This window comes from Grammomys surdaster, unplaced genomic scaffold (genome assembly GCF_004785775.1).
Source record: "Grammomys surdaster isolate TR1022 unplaced genomic scaffold, NIH_TR_1.0 168, whole genome shotgun sequence".
NCBI classification, from domain to species: Eukaryota; Metazoa; Chordata; class Mammalia; order Rodentia; family Muridae; genus Grammomys; species Grammomys surdaster.
Window position 1 is genome coordinate 8,964,104 of NW_021604616.1, and position 20,233 is coordinate 8,984,336.

At 48.4% G+C, this 20,233-nt stretch overlaps 1 protein-coding gene across 3 annotated transcripts; it reads left to right on the plus strand.

Moving 5' to 3' along the window:
- The first annotated feature begins 4,607 nt into the window (after positions 1-4,607).
- Spaca6 (sperm acrosome associated 6) lies at positions 4,608-15,500 on the plus strand. Of its 3 annotated transcripts, none has more exons than XM_028766433.1 (9): positions 4,608-4,979; positions 5,860-5,943; positions 12,428-12,496; positions 13,035-13,058; positions 13,822-13,899; positions 13,974-14,083; positions 14,385-14,541; positions 14,614-14,824; positions 15,305-15,500. In XM_028766433.1, exons 1-9 carry the CDS (start codon positions 4,772-4,774, stop codon positions 15,336-15,338), a joined length of 975 nt encoding a protein of 324 aa, XP_028622266.1. In that variant the 5' UTR covers positions 4,608-4,771; the 3' UTR covers positions 15,339-15,500. The 3 variants fall into 3 exon arrangements, 2 of the variants coding, with proteins under 2 accessions (XP_028622266.1, XP_028622267.1); XM_028766434.1 differs by having other exon boundaries at positions 4,772-4,979; positions 5,860-5,937; positions 15,305-15,338; XR_003711307.1 differs by lacking the exons at positions 4,608-4,979; positions 5,860-5,943; positions 12,428-12,496; positions 13,035-13,058; positions 13,974-14,083 and having other exon boundaries at positions 13,864-13,899; positions 14,385-15,389.
- The last annotated feature ends 4,733 nt before the right edge of the window (positions 15,501-20,233 follow it).

Below are 20,233 nucleotides of genomic sequence, written 5' to 3' on the forward strand. Positions count from 1 at the left end.
CTTTTTTTTTTTTTTTTTTAAGGTCGCACCAGCAACCACGCCTTCTTGGCGGATCGTCTGCTGACTGCTGTAGGGTTTCTATCTGCCGTTCCACCCATCCCCTCTCTCCTCAGTCTTTGGTCTCGACACCCCATCGCTACCTTCGGCACCCTCCATCACCCCGGACAGTCTGCGGCTGGGTCTGATTCCTCCATCAGACCGTGAGCTCTGTGTGCAAGGGCAGACATAGGGGTCTGATTCACCTTTGAGTTCCAGTGCAGTGGAGGGGAGGAACACTGCGCAGGCGAAGGGGGCGGGGGGGGGGGGGCTAAGGGGGTGGGTGGGAATGCAGCCCCTGGTTGGAGAAGGTGCAGAGAGAGAAGAGAGGGAGAACACACCCATCCAGAAAAGGAGAAAAACAGAAAGAAAATGCAAGAACCTTCGCTAGCAACATGGTCGGAGATGCAGACAGAGAAAGGCTGAAAGGACAGATAGGAGGCCAGACATGAGGGTGGGAGACAGGGAGGAGGTTTAGAGTCTGGAAGAGGGGGAGAGATGGAGGGAATCGAAGGGTAGAAAGCTACTGAGACTGAACGGACACTATCCGAGGAGGAGGAGGGAAGGAGGGAGTCTGCCTCCACTGCCTCCCGGCCTCTCTTTTGTCCCTTCCCTTCTCCCTGCGTCATGTTCCCCTAGCCCGGCCTCCCCTCCCGCTCCCTCCTCCGCCCTGCTCCTCCTCCCTAGGGCTGGATGGAATTTTTTCCCCTGGACCCGGGCCAGCTCCAGGGCAGGGGGGTGGGGGAAGCCAGGCCGGACTGGGCTGGGCGGTGGGGAGGGGCCGGGTAGGGGCCCCCCGGGGAGGGGGCCGGTCCGAGGCCACGCTGCCCGCGGGGTCTAGGGCGGGGGAGCCGGGGCTCTCAGTGCCGGGAGGAGGCACCGGCCAGAGGCAGCAGGCGACAGGGGGCGGAGGATGGCGGGGCTGGCGGGAGGAAGAGGAGAGGCCGCGGGCAGCTGAGGAGGGAGATGATGGAGAAGCTGGGGCTGGGGCTGGAGGAGGACACTGGGTCCCCGCGACGCTGGAGCTGCGGAGCGGTGAGTCTGCGGAACTGGAGGGGGATGGGACCTGGGCCGGACTCCAGGGTCCCCAAGGGAGGAGGCAGCTAGCCTGGGCCTGGAATTCTGGCTTGGATGGCGAAGTAGTGGTGGCGGTTGTGGTTCGGAGTGTGTGTGTGTGTGTGTGTGTGTGTGTGGTGGGGGAGGGTGGAGAGCTGGGAGTCTAGACTCCTGAATCTTTGATGGAAGAAGGCTGGTGGTCTAGATTCTGGGGTCCCCGGGTTTCAGAAGCTAGAAGGATCTCTTACATTTTAGAGGGAGACTGTAGGATCCCAGAGTGTAAGGGACTCGGGACCAGACGCCAGAGACCGCACGGGAGGTGGAAGAAAACTGTCTGGCTTTGGAAGTGCCTCCAGCGGCCCAAGGGTTAATGTCTGGCTGGAAGGGAGGGGGAGGGGCAGAGATGGGGCTGTGGGGCTTTGCGGGGTCAAGGGTGAGCCGAGTGAGTGGGAGGGTGCTAGGAGGGGGAGGTTGTCTAGGCTGCCAGACGGGCCCGGGTCAGCGCCTGGGGCTGGGGCTGTCTGGTAGTAGAGAGGCCCAGCGTTCAGGCTCCCCTGAGGACCCGGGATTCCAGGTCCCAGCTTTCTTTTCCCTTAGGGTCCATCTACCAAGCTGTTGCCCAAATTCCACAAGCCGAAGCCCTAGTTGCGGTCTGCCCAGGACCCAGGAGTTTGGGTCACCCAGCTCCTTCTTGCCTCTGACTAAGGAGTCCACTCTCCAGCCGTCACCTCCTGCCCAGAAGTGTAGGCGAACCCCAATCCCCTCCTCCTTCAGAACTCACGAGTCGAGGCCCCAAACATTTTTCTTCTTAGCTGCCCGGACTGGAGCATAGGTTGGGGGCTCCTTCCCGGGAACCAGGTTTCCCCCCCAACCCCTTTTTAGCCCCAGCTGGAGTCCAGCCCTCCAGGGGTTAAGGGGGAGGGAACAATTGGTTGCTATGGTGCCAGACTGTTTGGGTCTGCTCTCTGACCCTTGGGGGCTCCCTAGGGTCTGCAAAGAGGGGGAGGGGATCCATGCCCAGGGAGAAGTCTAGTGCCTACCCCTTCCTCAAAGCAAGCCTGTGGACCCAAGGGAGCTGCACCCACGTCTGGGGCAGTGACCTTGAACCAGTCCGGAACCTTCTCTGTGAGCCTCAGTTTCCCCTCTGAAGAGAAACTTGCAGGGTGTGTTGAGAGATGTTCAGGTCTGGAGAATCTTTAAGATTCTCGTTTCCCGGCTTTCCTCACCCCCCTCCTCAGGCCCCAGGCAGCCCCGGGGCATGCTGGGAACTCAGGCCTGGGCTCTGGGCCAGGTTGGTTGGGGGGGGGGGCTCCTCCCTTCCCCTTCCTCCCCACCTTGGCCTGACTCTCGCCCCCGCCTGAGGGTCTGGGAGGTTGGGAAGGAGGGAAAGGAGGACTTGAGCTCAGGCCCAAGACTGGTCTCAGGTCCCCCGCCTCCCCCTTTACTTCTCCGCCTTCTTCCCGCCTCTCCTCCCCCTCCTCAGCAGGTCGCTACCCCGGCCCAGGGCCCCTTCTCAACCCACCCCCACTCCATCCCCACTCCACCCCCAGCTCCAGACCTGGCTCAGAGCAGCGAGGGGGAGGGAGAGAGAGAGGGAAGGAGAAAGAGAAGAATGGGGGAGGGGATGGAGGAGAGGGAAGGAGAAAAGAGAGAAAGGGAGAGAGAGACCCCGAGAGGAGACTGGAAGATGGGAGGAGGGTAGAAGCTAGACTAAATAAAAAGCAGGGAGGAGAGGCAGACAGAAATTAAGAGAAAAGGAGAGACAAAGCCAGGGAAGGAGACGAAGAAGATTGTGAAAAAGAGGGAGAGACTTGAGAAGTAGATATGGAAGATAGGAAGTAAGGAAGAGAGGTGAATGTAAAGAGAGAGTGAGGACCAGACATCCAGATATGGGAGAAGTGGAGAGCCAAGTCAGGGATGATGCAAACTGAGAAAGAAAGGGAGAATAAGAAAAAGGCAAGGTAAGAAAAAAATGGGCGGAGAGAAAGAAACAAAAAGAAGAACATGGAACCTGGGAGCCCCAGAGGACCAGTTCTGAGCTCTGAGCCTCAGGGTGGGTGCACATCCTAGGGCCCCTCCCACCTGCGGACAACTGACTTTGGCCTAGTGGCTTCCCTTCTGGGAGGCTCGTGGGTGCAGGTAGCGACCTCATTTCTGAGTTGGGAGGCGTCGAGGAGACGGGCCCTGGTTGGTGTCATTATTCCTTGATCATAGCTATCACCCTAAAGGTTGAGAATGGTTTTGGAAACGATAGGATTATTCTGAGAGGTCCATGAGAATTTCTGATACCCAGAAGACATTTTTAGCTCAGGCCTGGGATGTGAAATCTTTAGGAATTACAGAAGGGTCTCAGATTGCAAAGACAAACGGGGACACATCCTTTCTGCACTCCAGAAGCCAGGGCTCTAACCAGACTGTGTATTCTCTAAGGGAAGTGCCTGGTTGGATCCTGAGTCTTCGAGGGAAGTGGCCGGGGTAGAGGAGAACGGTGAGGGTTAGGGACTGGCCCCCTGGGAAAATTAAATTGACTGCAGCCCTGGATCTGTGGGAGGGAGGGCTGGAACCTGGACCCCATAGTCTAAGGGAGGAAGTCTGGAGGAAATGTGTGGGAGGGAGGTCTGGGACCAGTACCCCTTAGTCTAAGGGAGGAAGCCTTGGGTCTGAGGGAGGAGGGCTGAGGGCTGGGTCTCTGTCCTTGAAAGAGGAGGGCTGGGGCTTAGTTTGTGGGACTGGGGCAGAATTCCTGGGTTCCTTGGGGAGGAGGGGGCCGGGGGCCCCGGACTCCTGGGTCCTGGCACCCACCCGTAGAACCGACCTTGCGGGGCCTTCGCCGCACACAAGCTCGTGTCTGTGGGTCCGTGTCGGGGGCTCACCATCGCGGCTGGGACCTCCCCGGCCCTCCCCACCCTCCCTACTTCTGGTCTCCCATCAATCCATTTGTCAATCTGCCAACCTGCCGCGCCCCCCGGGCTGAGGTAGGAGGTTGTATAGTTGAGGAAGACACCCGAGGAGATCACTATACGGCCTCCTAGCTTTCCCCAGGCTGCGCCCTGCACTGGAAGGGGCCGGCGGGGACCCCGGGTCCACACCACTGCACCAGAGTTCCTGGTAGGAGCGGGGGTGGGGGGGTGGGGGGCATCTTCTCTGTCCACATTCTGTCCTATCCCTTTTCTTTGCAGCCTCTTTGCCATCATGAGATTTTCTAATTTTCTGTCTCTTACACCACTGTCTCTAGGGTTCTAGAACCTTCTGTTTCTCTAGTGCTGTGAATCTATCTCTGTGACATTGTGGGTCTCTGAGTTTCTTGATGTCTCTCCTGGTTTCTTTCTGTCTTCTGGAGCTTAGGGTATCTGTTTCTGTCTTTCTTCCCTGTTCCCACCTCTGAGGAAGGGGGCTTTTCTGGTTCACCATAGCAGTATTGCCGGCCTCTGGGTCCCTGAGACCCTTTAACCTGTGAGGACGTCCAGGGTCACAGGTGAGGTTCTTGGGAGCCTGGCGCCTGGCTCAGCCACAAATTTAGGGATTTCAGGTGACCCCTGGCAACCTTCCTCTATCTAGATGGAGCCTGCCTGAGGCTTGACTACTGGCTGAAACTTAATCTCTGATCACAGGCTCCCCCTCCCCCACAGTGACCTCACAATGGTTACTATCTTCTCCTCAGACCCAGAGACCCTCTGTTATGAGTCTTGTTGCCTTAGTAGGGAGCTTTGCCCCGTTGTTCCTGCTGATCTTCAGGGCATCCACGTGGGCCTGTCTCTTCTGCTTCACCACCTATGAGGAACGCCTACGTCTCTGCCAGATGTTTGTGGGCAATGAGGAATCCAAGATACGCCAGTGTTTTGATGGGTTCTCTGCTGCTTTTGAGAGTCTCTTAGACCTGGAAATCAGTGAGGAGCCCCAATTCCTGAACTAGGGCCCTGGGGAGGGGAAGGAGAGTCCTTGAACTACTCCAAGAAGGAAAGCTAAGTACAGGATCATGGCAAAGACACAGGGAAGAGAGACAGGTAGATACAATGGAAGGAAACAGGTCCAGAGTAGGGTGGAGACAGACAAGAAAGTGCCTCAGAGAGAGGCTAAAGATAGAGTTACAAGGAAAGAGATGGAAAAGTAGAAGCATTGTTCAGAGAGGAGGGTATGGATTGGGAGGGAACACAGATGAGTGGGGAGACTGGAGACCTAGAGAGAGGGACAGAGAGCCAGAAACCCAGAGAGTTGATGAGAGCCACAGAAGAGTAAGATACATAGAGATAAGACAGGAACAGAGACCCAGAGTGAGAGATAGGTACTGATACAGAGAATAGGTTCAGGATGGATAGAGAGACAGTGATCCAGAGATAGGTAGGACAGAGACCCATGAGGTTGGAGTAAAGATGGAGACAGGGAAGCAGATCCAGGCTACCAGATAACAGAGGCAGAGATGAGATAGAGGGAGAGATACCCAGATTGAAGGTTTGGGTTAGGGCTAGACAGAGAGAGAGAGAGAGAGAGGGGGAGAGGGAGAGGGAGAGGGAGAGGGAGAGGGAGAGGGAGAGGGAGAGGGGAGAGGGGAGAGGGGAGAGGGGAGAGGGGAGAGAGAGAGGAGAGAGAAAGGAGAGAGAGAGAGAGAGATCTCCATCTCCAGGTACGGCACATAGAACATAGACTGGGGCTGTAGAATCTGGAATGGTCATAGGGCTTGGAGATACTCAGCCATGAGTCGGAAATAGAGAACACCATGGAACCAGGTTTGTGCCATGGTGCCTCAGCCTGCTTCTCGTCCACCTTCAGACTATGACGAGAGGAGCCACCTGCATGATGAATTTACACAGATGACAGTTTACCTTCAGGAGGTGGCTGCTAGCCGGGGTGAGTGTTTTATGGACCATGTGATGGGGAAAGTGTTCTTGAGGATATGATACTGATACTGGAAACCTGTTTGAGTTAGGTTATTTGTTGAGAAAACTCCAGAGGTGAGTGGAGTCAAAGATGACAAGGAACTGAGGGAGGTGTGCAAGTCACAGGGAGTCTGAAGCTTTTGTGGGATCAAGTACATGTGACTTAGCTGTGATTCTCACTGTCTGGGCTCTGAAGCTCGGATGTGTTCCTGCCTTTTATGAGATGTTTAATAGAAGATATAATCCCTTTGGACAAGACATACAGACATAATCCTTTAGCACAGGACAGACACAAACAGACAGAAACACATTCTCTCTCTCTCTCTCTCTCTCTCTCTCTCTCTCTCTCTCTCTAATGACTAACAAAGATAGGTTAGGAAGAGTGGAGCTAGCCATTCAGGGGATATAATCAGGGCCAGACTCCTGCTGGGACATTAGAGAAGGTCATACTCATGTAGCTGTATGGAACAGACTTAAGGCTCTGGGGACATGAGTTTCGGAAAGATATGATTAACACTAATCACACCAGGTGTCCTCAACCACTGGGCACACAGTCTCCTAAATATATTAGATAGTGGTAGTATGGCTGTGTGAGAAGTCCTTCTTGTTTGTTTATTCATTTGAAGGATAAATTGGCCACTCCCAGAATCTGGGAGTTGAAGGCTTTGTTTGTTTGTTTGTTTGTTTCTCATCTACAATGGTTCATTTTGTTCACCCTAAGTTTTATATCAAAGACCTGCCAAACAAAGAAAGGAACCATTCATTCTAGGGTATCCAGGACTATTCAGAATTTTCTGCGTCTCACCACTCCAAAGAAAACTCAGAGAAACCTGAGAGATGGAAGGAATGTAGAATACTGGGATATGCAGTCTGTTGATGCCTGCACATGTCTCCATATTGGGAACTTGGAAAAAGTGACCAAGGGTAGACCTTGGGAGTAGAAGAGCTCTTTCTAATGCGGGGCAGTGGTTGGGGTTAGAGAGGGGGTGGTCTGATGCAGATCTGAGACCATGGTGAAGAGAGGGAGGACTAGAAAATAGAAAAGTGAGTCTGTGTCTAGTGATCTTTTATGGGATTTGGCTACTTAGAAATGACGTCCTAAGATGAAGAACTTAAGAAGCAAGAGCTGGACTGGTGACAGATAACTAGGGTACTAATACAATAACCATGAAGTAATACTGAAGAAATCCACAAGGAACCAAGACATCTGGATGTTGAGATCAGTCAAGGAGACTTAAGACACTGACCTGGGAGACCTAGAGAATCAAATGGGGATTTTCAGCAGGGCAGGGAAGCCTCTCAGACCCACCCTCCATAGAGTGAGAAGCTGGAAACTGGTAGATACTGTTCATAGTAATTTTTTCAGAGGCTTGTTGAATATTTCAGAAGCATTTGTGGGGGTCACAGCTGGTACCAAAACTACAAATGGCCTGCCCTAGAGATGCTTGTGTTTAAGGACAGAGCATGGACAATAAACAACCAATAAAGTATGAGGGTGGGGGTGTGACTCAGTGGTAAGAGCCTGCCTAGAATTCCCCAATAAGGTTCTACAATTTCTACAATTCTTGGCAACAAACCTCTCATACAGAATTCAGCAGTGGAAGGCTGGGCTATGGCTAAGCTGTGGAGTACTTGCTTAAGGAGTGCTGTGTCTCCTGGTTAGTCATTTATTCTAATTATTCTTCTAAGGGCTATTCTATTACAAGCCTTTAGGAGTTTTAAAGCCCTACCTTCCAGGTAAAAAAGTTAGGACTGAGCTGGGCTTGAAGATATGTAGTAAGAATTTAGGGTAATTTGTGCATTGGATGAACCAGACTAGTGCTGTCTCTCGGAGGAAAGGGGGACCCACGTGTGATAATGTCTCTATGTACACATCATAGGTTTATAATGTGAATACAGATTGAATATCATTAGTGCAATAATCTGAAATTTTCCTAAACTGGATATGACTTGACACTCCCAAGTGGGTGTGTGGGGTGGGACGGGGAACAGGAGTTTGAGAGCACATTGAACTCCATAGTGAAAACTTCTTTAAAGTCTACGGATGTCGCTCAGTTGGTAGTTTGTCTGTTATGCAGAAAATCATGGATTTTATAACAAGCACCTAGTAAACTTCTTGGTTGCATATATCTGTAATCTTAGCACTCAAGCAGTAGAGGCAGGAGGATCATTCTTCATTACAGAGTGATTTTAAACCCAGCTGAGGAAACAACAGACCCTGTCAGAGGAAAATAAAATGATCCAGGTGGTTCACACAATGCCAGAATTTGGATGGAGGCAGTAGCGGTTAGATAGTCTGTCTCAAAAAAAAAATCAAGTGGCATACATGTGTTCTTACCTGTATGTATGTGTATATATGAAATGTTTCAAAATCCAAAGCCTTTTTGGGTATCACCTTAGCTGTACATAACATCACATGACATGACCGATCACAAGTAAAACTCGGGACTGCTTTAAGAATATTTTGTGAACTCAACCTTCAGACTAAGGTTTTATGAAACAATTGAATTTTCATTTTTACCTTTTTTTTTTTTTTTTTTGCTGCACACCATGTTCGTGCCTAGTGCCTGAACTGGCCGGAAGAGGATGTGAACAACCATGTATGTGTTGGCGGGGAACTGAACCCAGGTCTTATGCAAAAGCTGCCCGCGCTCTTAACCTCCTAGCCATCTCTCCAGGCTCTGTTTTCATTTTTTATCATGTGCATATGTCCCTGGGTTTAGTGAAGACCATTCTCGGCTATGTGAGTCCCTGTCACAACAAACAAAATAAAAGACAGGGCTGGAGAGAGATGGCTCAGTGGTTGCCTGGTATGCAATCGTGAGAATTTTAGTTTGAATCGCAACACCCTCAAAAGAAGTCAGTTGTCACCTTACCTGCCTATAACCCCAGGTCCAAAGTAAGTAAAACAGAAGACTTGGTGGGGCTTGATGGCTTCCAGCAAAGCTGAGAAAACATTAATTGGAGTGTCAGAGAGACCCAGTCTCAGTGGAATAGATATATAGGATACCTCGTGGGTATGAATAGATGCCTGTCCTGAAGGTTTATGCATACATTCACACAGACACATAAATCTTTTTTTTTTTTTTTTTAACAAAATGTTGCATGAGTAAGTATGGAGGCCAGAGTTTACATGTAACTATATAACCTTGACATTTATCTTACTCTTTTTCTTCGTTTTGAGGGAAGCTCTCATTATGTAGCCCAGGCTGACCTTGATCTCATGATTCTCTGCGCCTCTCTAAGAGCCTGTGCCATCATATCCAACTTCTGTACCTCCTCATGGCTCAGTTTCTCCAAGTAAGATTTGAAAGGGGTAGTAGTAGATGATACCCTGCCTTAAGGTAGGGAAGTCCTCTCTAAGGGCTTCTGGGCACTGTCCAAAGCAAGCCATAGATAGCTCAGAATGAAAAAGATCCCATCTAATGTAACACTCAATCTTATCCACACTCAGTCTTTGCGGTAGACATTGCCACCATTGCTGTTTTATGCAAGGGGAAATGGAGGAGCAGAGAGTTGCCACCTGATCAAGTTCACTCATGGAGGCAGGCTTGAGATCTGTGGATAGATATATGTCTGTGTGAAACAAGTGTAGTCATAGCTGTACAGGCCAGAACTGAAATCGTGTCAGAGCTACCAACACCTGCTCCTCACCAGGGTGACAGCAGCAGCCTTTGTACTGCTGTGGTTCAGTTGTCAGATTACCCTGTTTTGGATCTTTCCCTCCATTACCCACCCCACGTGTACTAGATGTGTAAACTAAACCCCACCCCTTCCCACCTCACAGGCCTCTAGGGTGCACTTGGTATGTCCCACCCACCCATTCCCTGTATGTTGGGTGATACCTTCAGGATCCAGGCCTCTGACTCGCTGACTGAGGGCTCCAGTCTGACCACACCCTCTTCACAGTACTACCATCTCTAGATCATGCTCTTATGGTTAAGAATTGACCCCAGATTCTTCATTTTGATCCAACTTCATGGCTCTGGTATTTCTCCTTGTAGATAACCCACAATGTACCATTCTTTAGTTAAGACTTCCAGTTCCCTCCTAACAGTTTCATACATACATGTATTTTGGTTTTACCTTCAGTGCTGTGACAGAGTACTTGGTAATCAGCTTAATGGAGCAAAGGTTTATTATGGATCACTGAGGGTACAGCCCATCGGGTCGAGAAGGCATGGCAGGAGTGTGAGGTGTCTGTGCATACACAGGAAGCAGGGAGAGATGAATGCTGGTGTTCAGCTTACTTCATTTGATTCACTCTGGAATGCCAGTCAGTGATATGGTACCACTCACATATAGGGTATGCTTACTCCTCCACAGGCCTAGAGGTTGGTTTCCATGGTGATTCTAAATCCTATGAAATTGACAAAAATTATGAACTTTCATATTTGTCTAGGGTATTCCCAAAGGATGCCATTTTAACCCCTCTAATAATGCTGTCTCCAAGTACAGGGACACTCTCTTCCATAATGTAATGGGGCTTGGGATGTCACATATGAATAAGGTTGGGAGTATACACTGTCACAACCATTTGCAACCAGAAAGCTGGTCTCTGGAGAGCTCCAGCTCATGATCTGGTGGCATTATAGTGGTTAGAATCAAGGCTTCTGAACATAACATGTGAAGGGGCAGAAATGAATGGTGGTTTGAGTAGAGAAGGACTTGGAAATGCTCTGTTTAAAGGGAATGGTGGTCACTGACCTGCTAACTACAGCTTTATGGCACTGTAGGCCATGTTTTATAGTTTCGTACATCTTTAAATATGTGTGAGGGGAGGGGAAGGGTTGGTGTATGTGTGTACCGAAGCATTTGAAGGCCAGAAGGAGAACTTCATATGCCCTGAAGTTGGAGTTACAGAAGGTTGTGAATCTCCTGACACGAGTACTGGGAAAACAAAAGTAGGGTCCTGTGCAAGAGCAATTCGTTGGTTTAACTTCAGAGCCATCTCTTCAGCCTCCTTGGCATTTTTAAAAAAGAGCTGTCCCAAAGTCATATATTGGCAACCAGCTCATATTCAGAAAAAGAAATAAGCTGGGTCATAGCGAGGGTGCACACTTTTAATTCCAGGACTTGGCCCACAGAGGCCAGCCAATTTCCAAGTTCAAGACTAGCCTGTTCCACAGAGTTCCAGGACAGTCAAGGCTATGCAGAGAAACCCTGTCTGGAAAAACTGGGGGAAAAAAGAATCCTGTCTGATAGAAATCAGACAGGTGATGTATTTGGGTCTAAGGCCACTGCTGGTGACTTACATAGTTCCTGTTGGACTTTAGAATTCACTCAACATATACTTGGCTGTTTTCTTTTGTGTGTTCTAAAGATGCAGTATTCGAGAATATTCAGGGAACATTGAGAAGAGAGGGTGGAAATATTTTTAAGGGTCAGAGTTCAGGGAGGACTAGACAAAGTAGTGTGTCCTGAACATGACAGGACTAATGGACTGCTGTACACAAAGCAGCTGTGGTTGCCTGCACAAGATCAAGTCTGTCTACATTCCAGCACTGTGGGGGAGGCTCTCACAAACCTTCACCTCTAACTGATGCCATACTTATAGTGGATGGCTGTTTCAGGGGTTAGAGCCAGTCATCTTCAAGGATGCATGCAGTCCCTGATTTGTAGGCTGATCATCCTCTAGTGGATGCTCAGCACAGATTGGATTGAGTGGTTATTATATTAAAAAAAAAAAAAAGAAGAAAAAAGTCATGAAGAGGGTTGGGAGGAGTAGGAAGTGGGTAGGTTTGGAAGATAGGAGAGGGGATAAATATAAAATACATTGCAGGCATGTATAAAATTCCCAAAGAACAAAAAGACATTAATTAAAAGAATACCAAACACCAGGTGTGGTTTTGTGTGCCTTTAATCCCAGCACTGGGGAGGCAGAGGTGGTAGGCAGATCTCTAAATTCATGGCCTGACTGGTCTTAAGGCCAGCCTGGAACATAGTGAGCCACTGTCTTGAAACAAAATGCTAAAAAGATGGATGTAATTCATTAGCATATGTAAGCACAGAATTTACATACAAATATGTGTAACTGCAAACAGGTGGAGCTTATGTACCCTGTGCACAATGAGAGGTAGAGACTTTAGCACGTATGTGCTGTGATCAAAACCCTTTCAGTGATGCATGAGTTGGTAGAGAATGGGGAGCTGGGCAAAAGATGTTTATAAATCCAGGTAACCTGGAGATGGAAAGTGGACAAGAGCATTGCCACAGAGAAAGAGGAAACTGAACCAGCATAGTAGGGCTCGGTAAGCTCTGAAGAGGATTTGATCATTATCCTCCCATTTCCACTAAGACATAAATGGATAGTTCTTTCAGGAGGCAGAAAGAACACTTGGGAGAAGTTTCCCAGCCTTCCCTTTGGATCTGTGGGAAGAGGAAACAGCCTGTGCTTATGGGAGAGACAGCAAGACCCAGGGAAAGGGCTTTTAGTCCAACCACCCTGCTTCATCCTTCAGGGTCCTTTTGGCATGCCTTCTCCAGTGCTGCAGATAAATTGAAGAGGACCATTAGATACCTTAAAAAAGGTAAACCAGCCTCTAACTCCATCCCCTGCAGATGTATCCCATACCACACAGGCAGATATTCTGAGTCCAGCCTAAATGCTGGGAACTGTGGATTTCCTGTTGTTCTAGTACAGTACGTATGACAGTCCTGGCCCATATCCACCTAGGCCTCTTCTGAATCTGTTTCTGGCTCTGCACTCAAAAGCATCCTCTCTAGGTGGTGCTTCTCTGACAGGGCCTAGGTGCTGACTAGGATTGGTTGCCTGGGATCTACTCCCACCCTCAAGGATAATGTATTCCCACCACATTCCCCTTTTCATAGACGGCTAACTCCAGGTTAAGGCCTGACACACTTGGCCTTCCTCCATCTTTTTGATGAAGCTCCATGGACTTGGCCTTGCATGTTAGGATCAATGTACAGTGTTTCCAAGTGCTGTATTAGGAGCCTAGACCTGTTCTCCAGAGGATAGGATTCCTTGCCTGTAATACCTTCTGGAGGGGCTTTAGGTAGGTCCCTCTGTCAACTACCTGAGTCTTAATGCCTCCTTTCTCTCCACAGCCCAGGACTGCATCCCTCCTTGTGGTAAGAAATTAGTTCCAAACTTAAAACAGCAAGGGAACATGGTGACCGGGGTAGAAACCTGGAACTTAAGATTGGGACAATGAGTAGGCCTCAGATCCAATGGAACCCAATAGAAAAACACATAAACTAGGTACTGTTCAAAAACTTCTAAGGAGCAGGCCCTGGTGGCTCAGGCCTGTCATCCTAGCTACTGGAGGCCAGCTCAGGAGGATTACATGTCCAAGGTTAACTTGGGCTACAGGAATTCTACTCCATGCCTGGCAATTTAGGGGGACCCTGACTCAAAACAAAATCTAAAAAGAATACAGAAAATACAGCTCAGCGGTGGAGTGCTTGCCTGGAATACCAGTGAGCGGCTGGAGGTGTGGTTCAGTGGTAGGTCCCCTGCCTAGACTCTTCCAGAGGGGCTGGGGTATGTATGGCTTAGTGGTATAGACTTGCCTAAAATCCCCACGAAGGGGAGTGGGAGTATGTGTAAGTGGTAGAGAGTTTGGCTAGCATGCATAAATCCCTAGGTTTCGTTCCCATTGGCTATAACACAAAACATACAACGTATATGTTGTAGGAAACTGGCTCAAGTGGCCACACAAGCCAGAAAGTTAACCAGGGCACAACTGGACAGAGATTAATTTACCAGAAAAGACTGAGTCTATTTTCCACTTCCCCAATAGAACCCTGGAGGTCTCCATAGATTTAACAAGGTTGAGAGAATTGATGGGGAGACTTCAAGGGGAGCCCAACACTCCTGTTCTCCGTTCACTAGGCGTCCAGGAGGTCACTAGGCGTTTCCACTGCTCGGGCTGCTTTTCCACAATCTGCAGGCTGCCTCTAGACTGTCCAGGTGAGAGGGCGAAGCTGGGATGCCACGGGGCGGGGCTTGTGCAGGCCTACAAGAGCTACCTGGCCTCTTTTCAGTTCAGGACATGCTGGTGAACCGAGGGGACCAGGCTTTGTTTTCTTGTATCGTGGCCTTCCAGTTGCCAGAGTCGGAGGTCACCTATTCCTGGAAATTTGCGGGAGGAGGTGTGAGTCCGGAAACAGCCAGCTGGAGGGCTTGGGAAGGATGAGGTTCAGTTCAATGTAGGTGTTCGGTTTAGTGCAAGAAGAAGGATCGGGGACCTAGGAAGAGATGGGAGCTAAATATATGGAAGACTCATGCTCAGTGTGCATTATGAGTCAGGCTTTAGGGAATGCCCAGAAGGGTTGCTTAGTGCAGCCAAAAGAGCCAGAGGCTTGCGACCTTAGTGCTTTGGGAGCGGGCGTGCATCAGAGCTGGGCATTGCGGGTGTATTTAAGCTCTTCAGCCTCAGTCCCGCTGTCCCGCAGCTCCGGACTCGGGACGTTTCCTACTTCCGTGATGTGCCGGGGGCTCACGGGTACCTGGCACGAATCCGGCCAGTGCAGCCCAGCCATGGTGGGACCTTTTCCTGCGTGATCCTGCACGACCAGCGCCCTCTGGCGCGGCTCTACTTCTTTCTGAACGGTACGGGCGGGGCGAGGATATGAGGTAGGGCCGAGGGCGGAGCTCTGTCCTCTAACGTGTATGCTCTGGCAGTGACGGGCTCTCCTCCGGCTGAGGAGACTGAGCTCCAGGTCACGTTCCGGGAAGTGATGCATTGGAAGCCGCAGGAGGCGGAAGTGATCCAGCCCTGGAGGCCCAGCCTAGGCGAACTGTTTACCAGGCCCCAGGCTCTGACGCTTGGCAACTTATTCCTGCTCGCTGCCACCGCTGCACTTGGGTCCGCTAGTGTTACCGTGCTAGTGTGGTGAGTGCCAGCTAGCACCCTCCCCTCCCCCCAGCTCCTCTGGTCTACACCGCATGCCTCTGCTCCCAGACTCTGGGAGTCCAGACCCCAACCTCATCCCTCATTGCTAGCAGTCCAACCCAAGTCTTCTCTTAGACCAAGTCCAAGCTAAGCCCTCCTCCTTCAAGACTCCAAAGTCCACACCCTAGCCTACCTTCCCCAGAACCAAGTTTCTAGGTTCCAATTCTCCCTGAAATCTAGGCGACTAGTTCCCACCCTTTAAGATCTAGGGAGCCTAACCCTCTTTTCTCAGACCCAGGAGTCCAGACCCCAGCACTTCTTCCTCGGATCTAGGAGTCCAGGTCTGTTCTGTCTGATAACCCTATGAGTCCTGATACCAAGCCTCCTTGGAAACTCAGGTCAAAGCTCTGTGCACTTTGAAACCCAAGTGTGTTTCTATCACTGGGCCTTCTTATAGCACAGACTCCTTTGTTTTCTCAGGCTGTTTTTTCGGTGGTACTTAAGTGGCAACTAACAAATCCTGATCCTACATCTGTCCTGGAAATAAAGCATATATTTTAGTTCTTGGGTGTTTGTTTGTTTGATTGTTAAGGTCACTGCTAACCTAGAGGTGAAGACAAGACAAAATACCTTCCAAATACTCAGGTGAATATGGTGACAGGATACAAACTTTTAGTTTGGGAGGCTCATTCTTGAGGACTTTGGGCATCAGCTCAAACACTTTTCTCTAGCAGAGTCCTTTATATTTCCATTTCTAGAAAATATTCTCAGAGTACTACTATATGGTGACCGCTCCTCACCCCCAACAAACAACCAAAACAACAACAACAAAACCTTCCCTAACAATATCAGAAAAAGCACTTATAGCCTTCTACTAGTTCAGAGCAGAAACCACTGGGCAACACTCCCAGCCCTGCACTGGGGGGATTCTAGGCAGTAGACACACCCTGCCCCTCAGAGGAGTCTTCAAGAAAGGGGCTGTACCACTGAGTTACACTCCCAGCCTCTCTAGGCAATAACTAGCAGTGAGCCACACCTCTAGTCCCTTATTGTGGGTTCTAGACAAATACTATACAGCTGAGCTACACATGCCTAGTCTGGCTTGCTTCGTGTGTGTGTGTGTGTGTGTGTGTGTGTGTGTGTGTGTGTGAGATTGGATAAATATGTGTACATGAATGTGCATGTAGGATCCAGAGGTCAATGCCAGTGCCACTTGTCAGTTAATTCACTGTTTTGTTTTTGTTACAGGGTTTCTCAATGACTAAGACTTGCCTGGCTAGGCTAGCTGGCCAACAACCCCAAGGATCAATAATATATCACGACCTCATCAGCTCTAGAATTTAAGTGTATGCTTTTTACATGTATATTCTGGGGATGGACTCAGATCTTAAATACTAGTTTTTAATCCATTATTATTAAGTATGTCACATTGAGTTACTTCTCTGCCCTAAATCCATCAATAGCTTCCTGTTGTCACTGGAACCAAATTTAATTTCTTGTTAAAACTCCCAAGGCCCCACACATTCTGGCCCTTGTTTGTCTATGTTTGCCTTGTCCTTATGAAAGAAGGAAGAGAGCTGTCCATCCTACCTTGCAATTCTGTTTTCTCCTTGTGGTATCCATTAAGATTCTCAGTCACTCCAGGATCTTAGCACATGCTTCCTATTTACAGTAATGAGTTTCTTTCCTCTATCCTCATGTCCTCTTAGTCCCCTGACACCTCCCTACTCATTTCTACCATTACACTATCCCTGTAGATGACCATGACAACCCTCCAATACCTGCACTGTTTTACTGTGTAGCTTTTATCACTTCTCATAGCTTGTTACTTCTAAGGGGGCCTTAGCTTCAGTCCCCTGAACTTTGAGAGCATTGTTCCATGTCTGACCCTTCACGCATGCTCTTCCTGGCTCTTGAAATGACTTCCCTTTGAACTTGAACTCACCACCTATTGCACAGGCCCCAGACCACAAAGTCACTTTCTCTGACTAGTCCCTACTCCTCATGCACTCACCCTGCAACCCCCACCACCACAACCATGTTCCATGTAACATGATTGATGGTTGGTTTTTGAGAAACAGTCTTCTTTAGCCCAGGATCACCTAAATAAAACTCACATAACCTTAAACTTTTGATCCTCCTGCCTCCACCTCCCCAGTCCTGGTAAGACAGGTATGCACTGCTGTGCTCAGTTTAATGCAGTGATGGAGGCAGAACTTAATGTGTTGTGCCTGTTAGGTATGTATGTATGTACTGTAACAACTTGCTATATACCCCTAGCTCTAAACATGATTAGTTATTAGCACTCTTCAGCTCCTTTCCCTTCCAATGATGATAACAAAACGCAGAGTCTTCCAATCTTCTCAACATGGCTTAGTGTTGCTAGTGACAGGCCACACTATCTAACTAGTGTCCTTCTTCTCTTCCTTCTATCATCTCTTCTTTCCTTTTTGAATGTGTTCCTCCCTCCTTTCCTCCCTCCCTCCCCCCTCCCGCCCCCCGTGTGCGTGTGCGTGTGTGTAGCCCATGGTAGGAAAAGCCTGACAGCAGGCAGGGAAAGGCATAGAGGCAGGGCGAGGAAGCTGTCTGATCTTTCATCCACAGGTAGGCAGTGAAGACAAAGAAGGGAAGAGTGAGGCTGTAACCTTGATGCTCCCACTTCCAGCTTCCAAGTGCAGGTATCACAGGTCTGGACTAACTATGCAGTTTATGCAGTGCTGGGTTGAAGCTCAGCTTCATGCATGCTAGATAAGCACCTTCACAGCTAAGCAACATCCGCAGCCCAGAACAAACAAGACAAAAACAGAAGGAGCAAGTTGCTGAGGCTCCTGCTGCTTCTTAACACTCGAGTGAAGAAAACATCCCTCAGTGAGCGGCCCACGGTTATAACAGTGCGGATATCATTAATAAACTTAATTTGATGACCAGTTTTGTGGAATGGGAGATAGGTGCAGTGGGGGTGCTGTCAGGTGATTGGCTTGGGTTTTCAACAGTGAGAGTCAACATTAATCATAGAGAAATGGAAGTCAAAACCACAAAGAGAAAACTAACTTCCGCCACCAGGACAGCTTGTAATTAAAATGTTAGGTAATAAGTTCTTGGAGAGAGATCAAAAGCCTCATCACATTTGCTAGCAGTGAGGTGAAACAGTAGTCCCTGTAGGAAATTCTGCCAGTTCCTACAAGAATTAGGATCTGGAAATCCTAATAATAATAATAATAATGATAATAACAATAATGATAATAATAGACTCGGTGAGCAAAGGACTTAAAGTAAATCATGAGGACCTAAGTTCAAATCTCCAGAACCCATGTAAAACTGCACGTAGTCCTGAGTTTCTGTAATCCTATTTCTCCAATGGCAAGATGAGAAATTTTTATTGAGTGAGAGTATGGGTATTTTTGTGTGTGTGTGCAAATAGGTTTGCACACTTTTTTTGTGCATCTGGAGTTCAAGAGTGTTTTGGATATCTTCTATCATGTTCTATTCCTCTGGGGCAGAGTTTCTCCCTTATTCTGGAGTTTGTTTTCTTGACTAGATTGGACAAAGATAACCTTGAACTCCTGATCCTCTACCTCCTCCTTCCAATAATATCCTAGGAACCTTGTGACAGCCAAGGCTGGTAGATGCAGTGACTAATTAGAGACTTTTCCTCAAACATAATGGAAAACGAGGATTGGATGCTGAGGTGACATATTCTTCGACCTCCAAGTGTATGTACGCAGTCACACACATAACACACACATACACATACGCACACATGAGTTTGCACATGAAGAACACAAAACTAATGAAATGGCCAGGGCTGTTGATGTGGCTCAGTTTAGTGGAGTAATTTCCTAGCATCCAAAAAGTTCCTAGTTCTTTCCTCAGAACATGAGCAATGTGTTGACTTGTGTCTATAATTTCAAAACTCAGAAGGTGAAGGCTGGAGATCAGAAGCCCAAGATCATCCTTGCCATGTTTGAGGCTATCTTGGGCTCTATTCAGAGTCTGTCTGAAATTATTGTAAGACCTAGAAGTTTTTTTCCTAGGTGTATACTAGAGCAAATTAAAGTCTTAGGCCCACACAAAACTCATTGAAGCATGTCATAGTGCCAAGAACATCAAGTTACAACCTGATAATAAGGTAAGAGAAAAGATAGGTTGTGTCCCTATTAGGGTATACTGCTTAAAAATAAAAAGGAATACGTCAGAGAGTCAATAGCAGGAATAAGCTTTGAAAGTCCTATGCTGAATCATGTCATAAAAAAATCGCAGACTTCCTGATTCCATTTATATGAACTATCTAGAACAGATAAATTTCACAGGCAAAATTCATAGTGGCTACCTCTAGTATGTGTGCAGGAGGAGGGACACTGGGAGGAAGCCTGACAACCAGTGGGTGAGAGTCATGTGGGAGTGATGGGAATCTTAGATTATGACTGTGGCTACACAAACTACCAATTTACTAAAATCGAATTATACTAGCCTTTTCATAGAATATTGCTCCCCACAAAAAAAGGAAACGGGATCCAATTAAGAGGGAAACTGAGGGCATGAGAGCCTTGGTGAGACAAGATTTCACATAGCCCAGGATGGCCTTGAACTCCCTTTGTAGCAAAGTGTGATGTTTAATTTTGATTGTCTACTTGACATCTGGGAACAGAGTCTCTGGATTAGAGTGGCCTTCCTGTGAGTGATTTTAACTGGGTTCATTGACCTGGGGTGAGTCTCCCTGAACATAGGCAGCACCATTTTATGGGCTAGGCCCTAAACTGATTAAAAAGTGAGCTGAGTAGCAAATAAACATGGGTTCATTAATCCATGGCGCTCTGCTCTTGCCTGGATGTGATCTGACTAGCTGCTTCCAGTTCCCACTGCCTTGACTTCCCTGCCATAATGGACAGTGGCCTGGAATTTTAAGCCATATAAACTCCTTCTTCCTTGCTGCTTCTGTCAGGTTAATTTCTCACAGCAACAGTACACAAAAGTAACTGAGAATGGCTGTGAATTTCTCATCCTCTTGCCTACAACTTCCAGGTGATAGGGATTATAGGTGTGCATCACGTTCTCTGGCTAATAAATGAATTTTCTTTAATTTATATTTAAGATGTCTGAGTACTTTGTTTGCATCTATACGTCTGCACACTACACCCATGAGAGGCCAGATAAAGATGTTGGATTCCCAGGAATTGAAGTTACACAGATCATGAGCCACCATGTGGACACTGAAAATTTTACTCAGGTCCTCCGGAAGACAAGCCAGTGCCCTTAATTCTTGGCTCCCCAACTTTAATAACTGTGTTTTCTGAAGATAGAACCTTGGTTCCTAGGAAGAAGCATGCCCTGTGGAGACTCAAACATCCCCCACACCAGACAGGGCCTTGTGTCCCAAATTCTCAGTAACAAGAAAGAGGGAAGAGGTGC

What these genes read in the sequence shown, in the direction of transcription:
- Spaca6 (XM_028766433.1), top strand. Translation starts at nt 4,772, where the DNA reads ATGAGTCTTGTTGCCTTAGTAGGGAGCTTTGCCCCGTTGTTCCTGCTG. An exon ending in GGCTGCTAGCCGGGGTGAGT is followed by an intron (nt 5,944 to 12,427) that starts GTTTTATGGACC and finishes TTCATCCTTCAG; the next exon opens with GGTCCTTTTGGCATGCCTTC. An exon ending in GGAAATTTGCGGGAGGAGGT is followed by an intron (nt 14,084 to 14,384) that starts GTGAGTCCGGAA and finishes GCTGTCCCGCAG; the next exon opens with CTCCGGACTCGGGACGTTTC.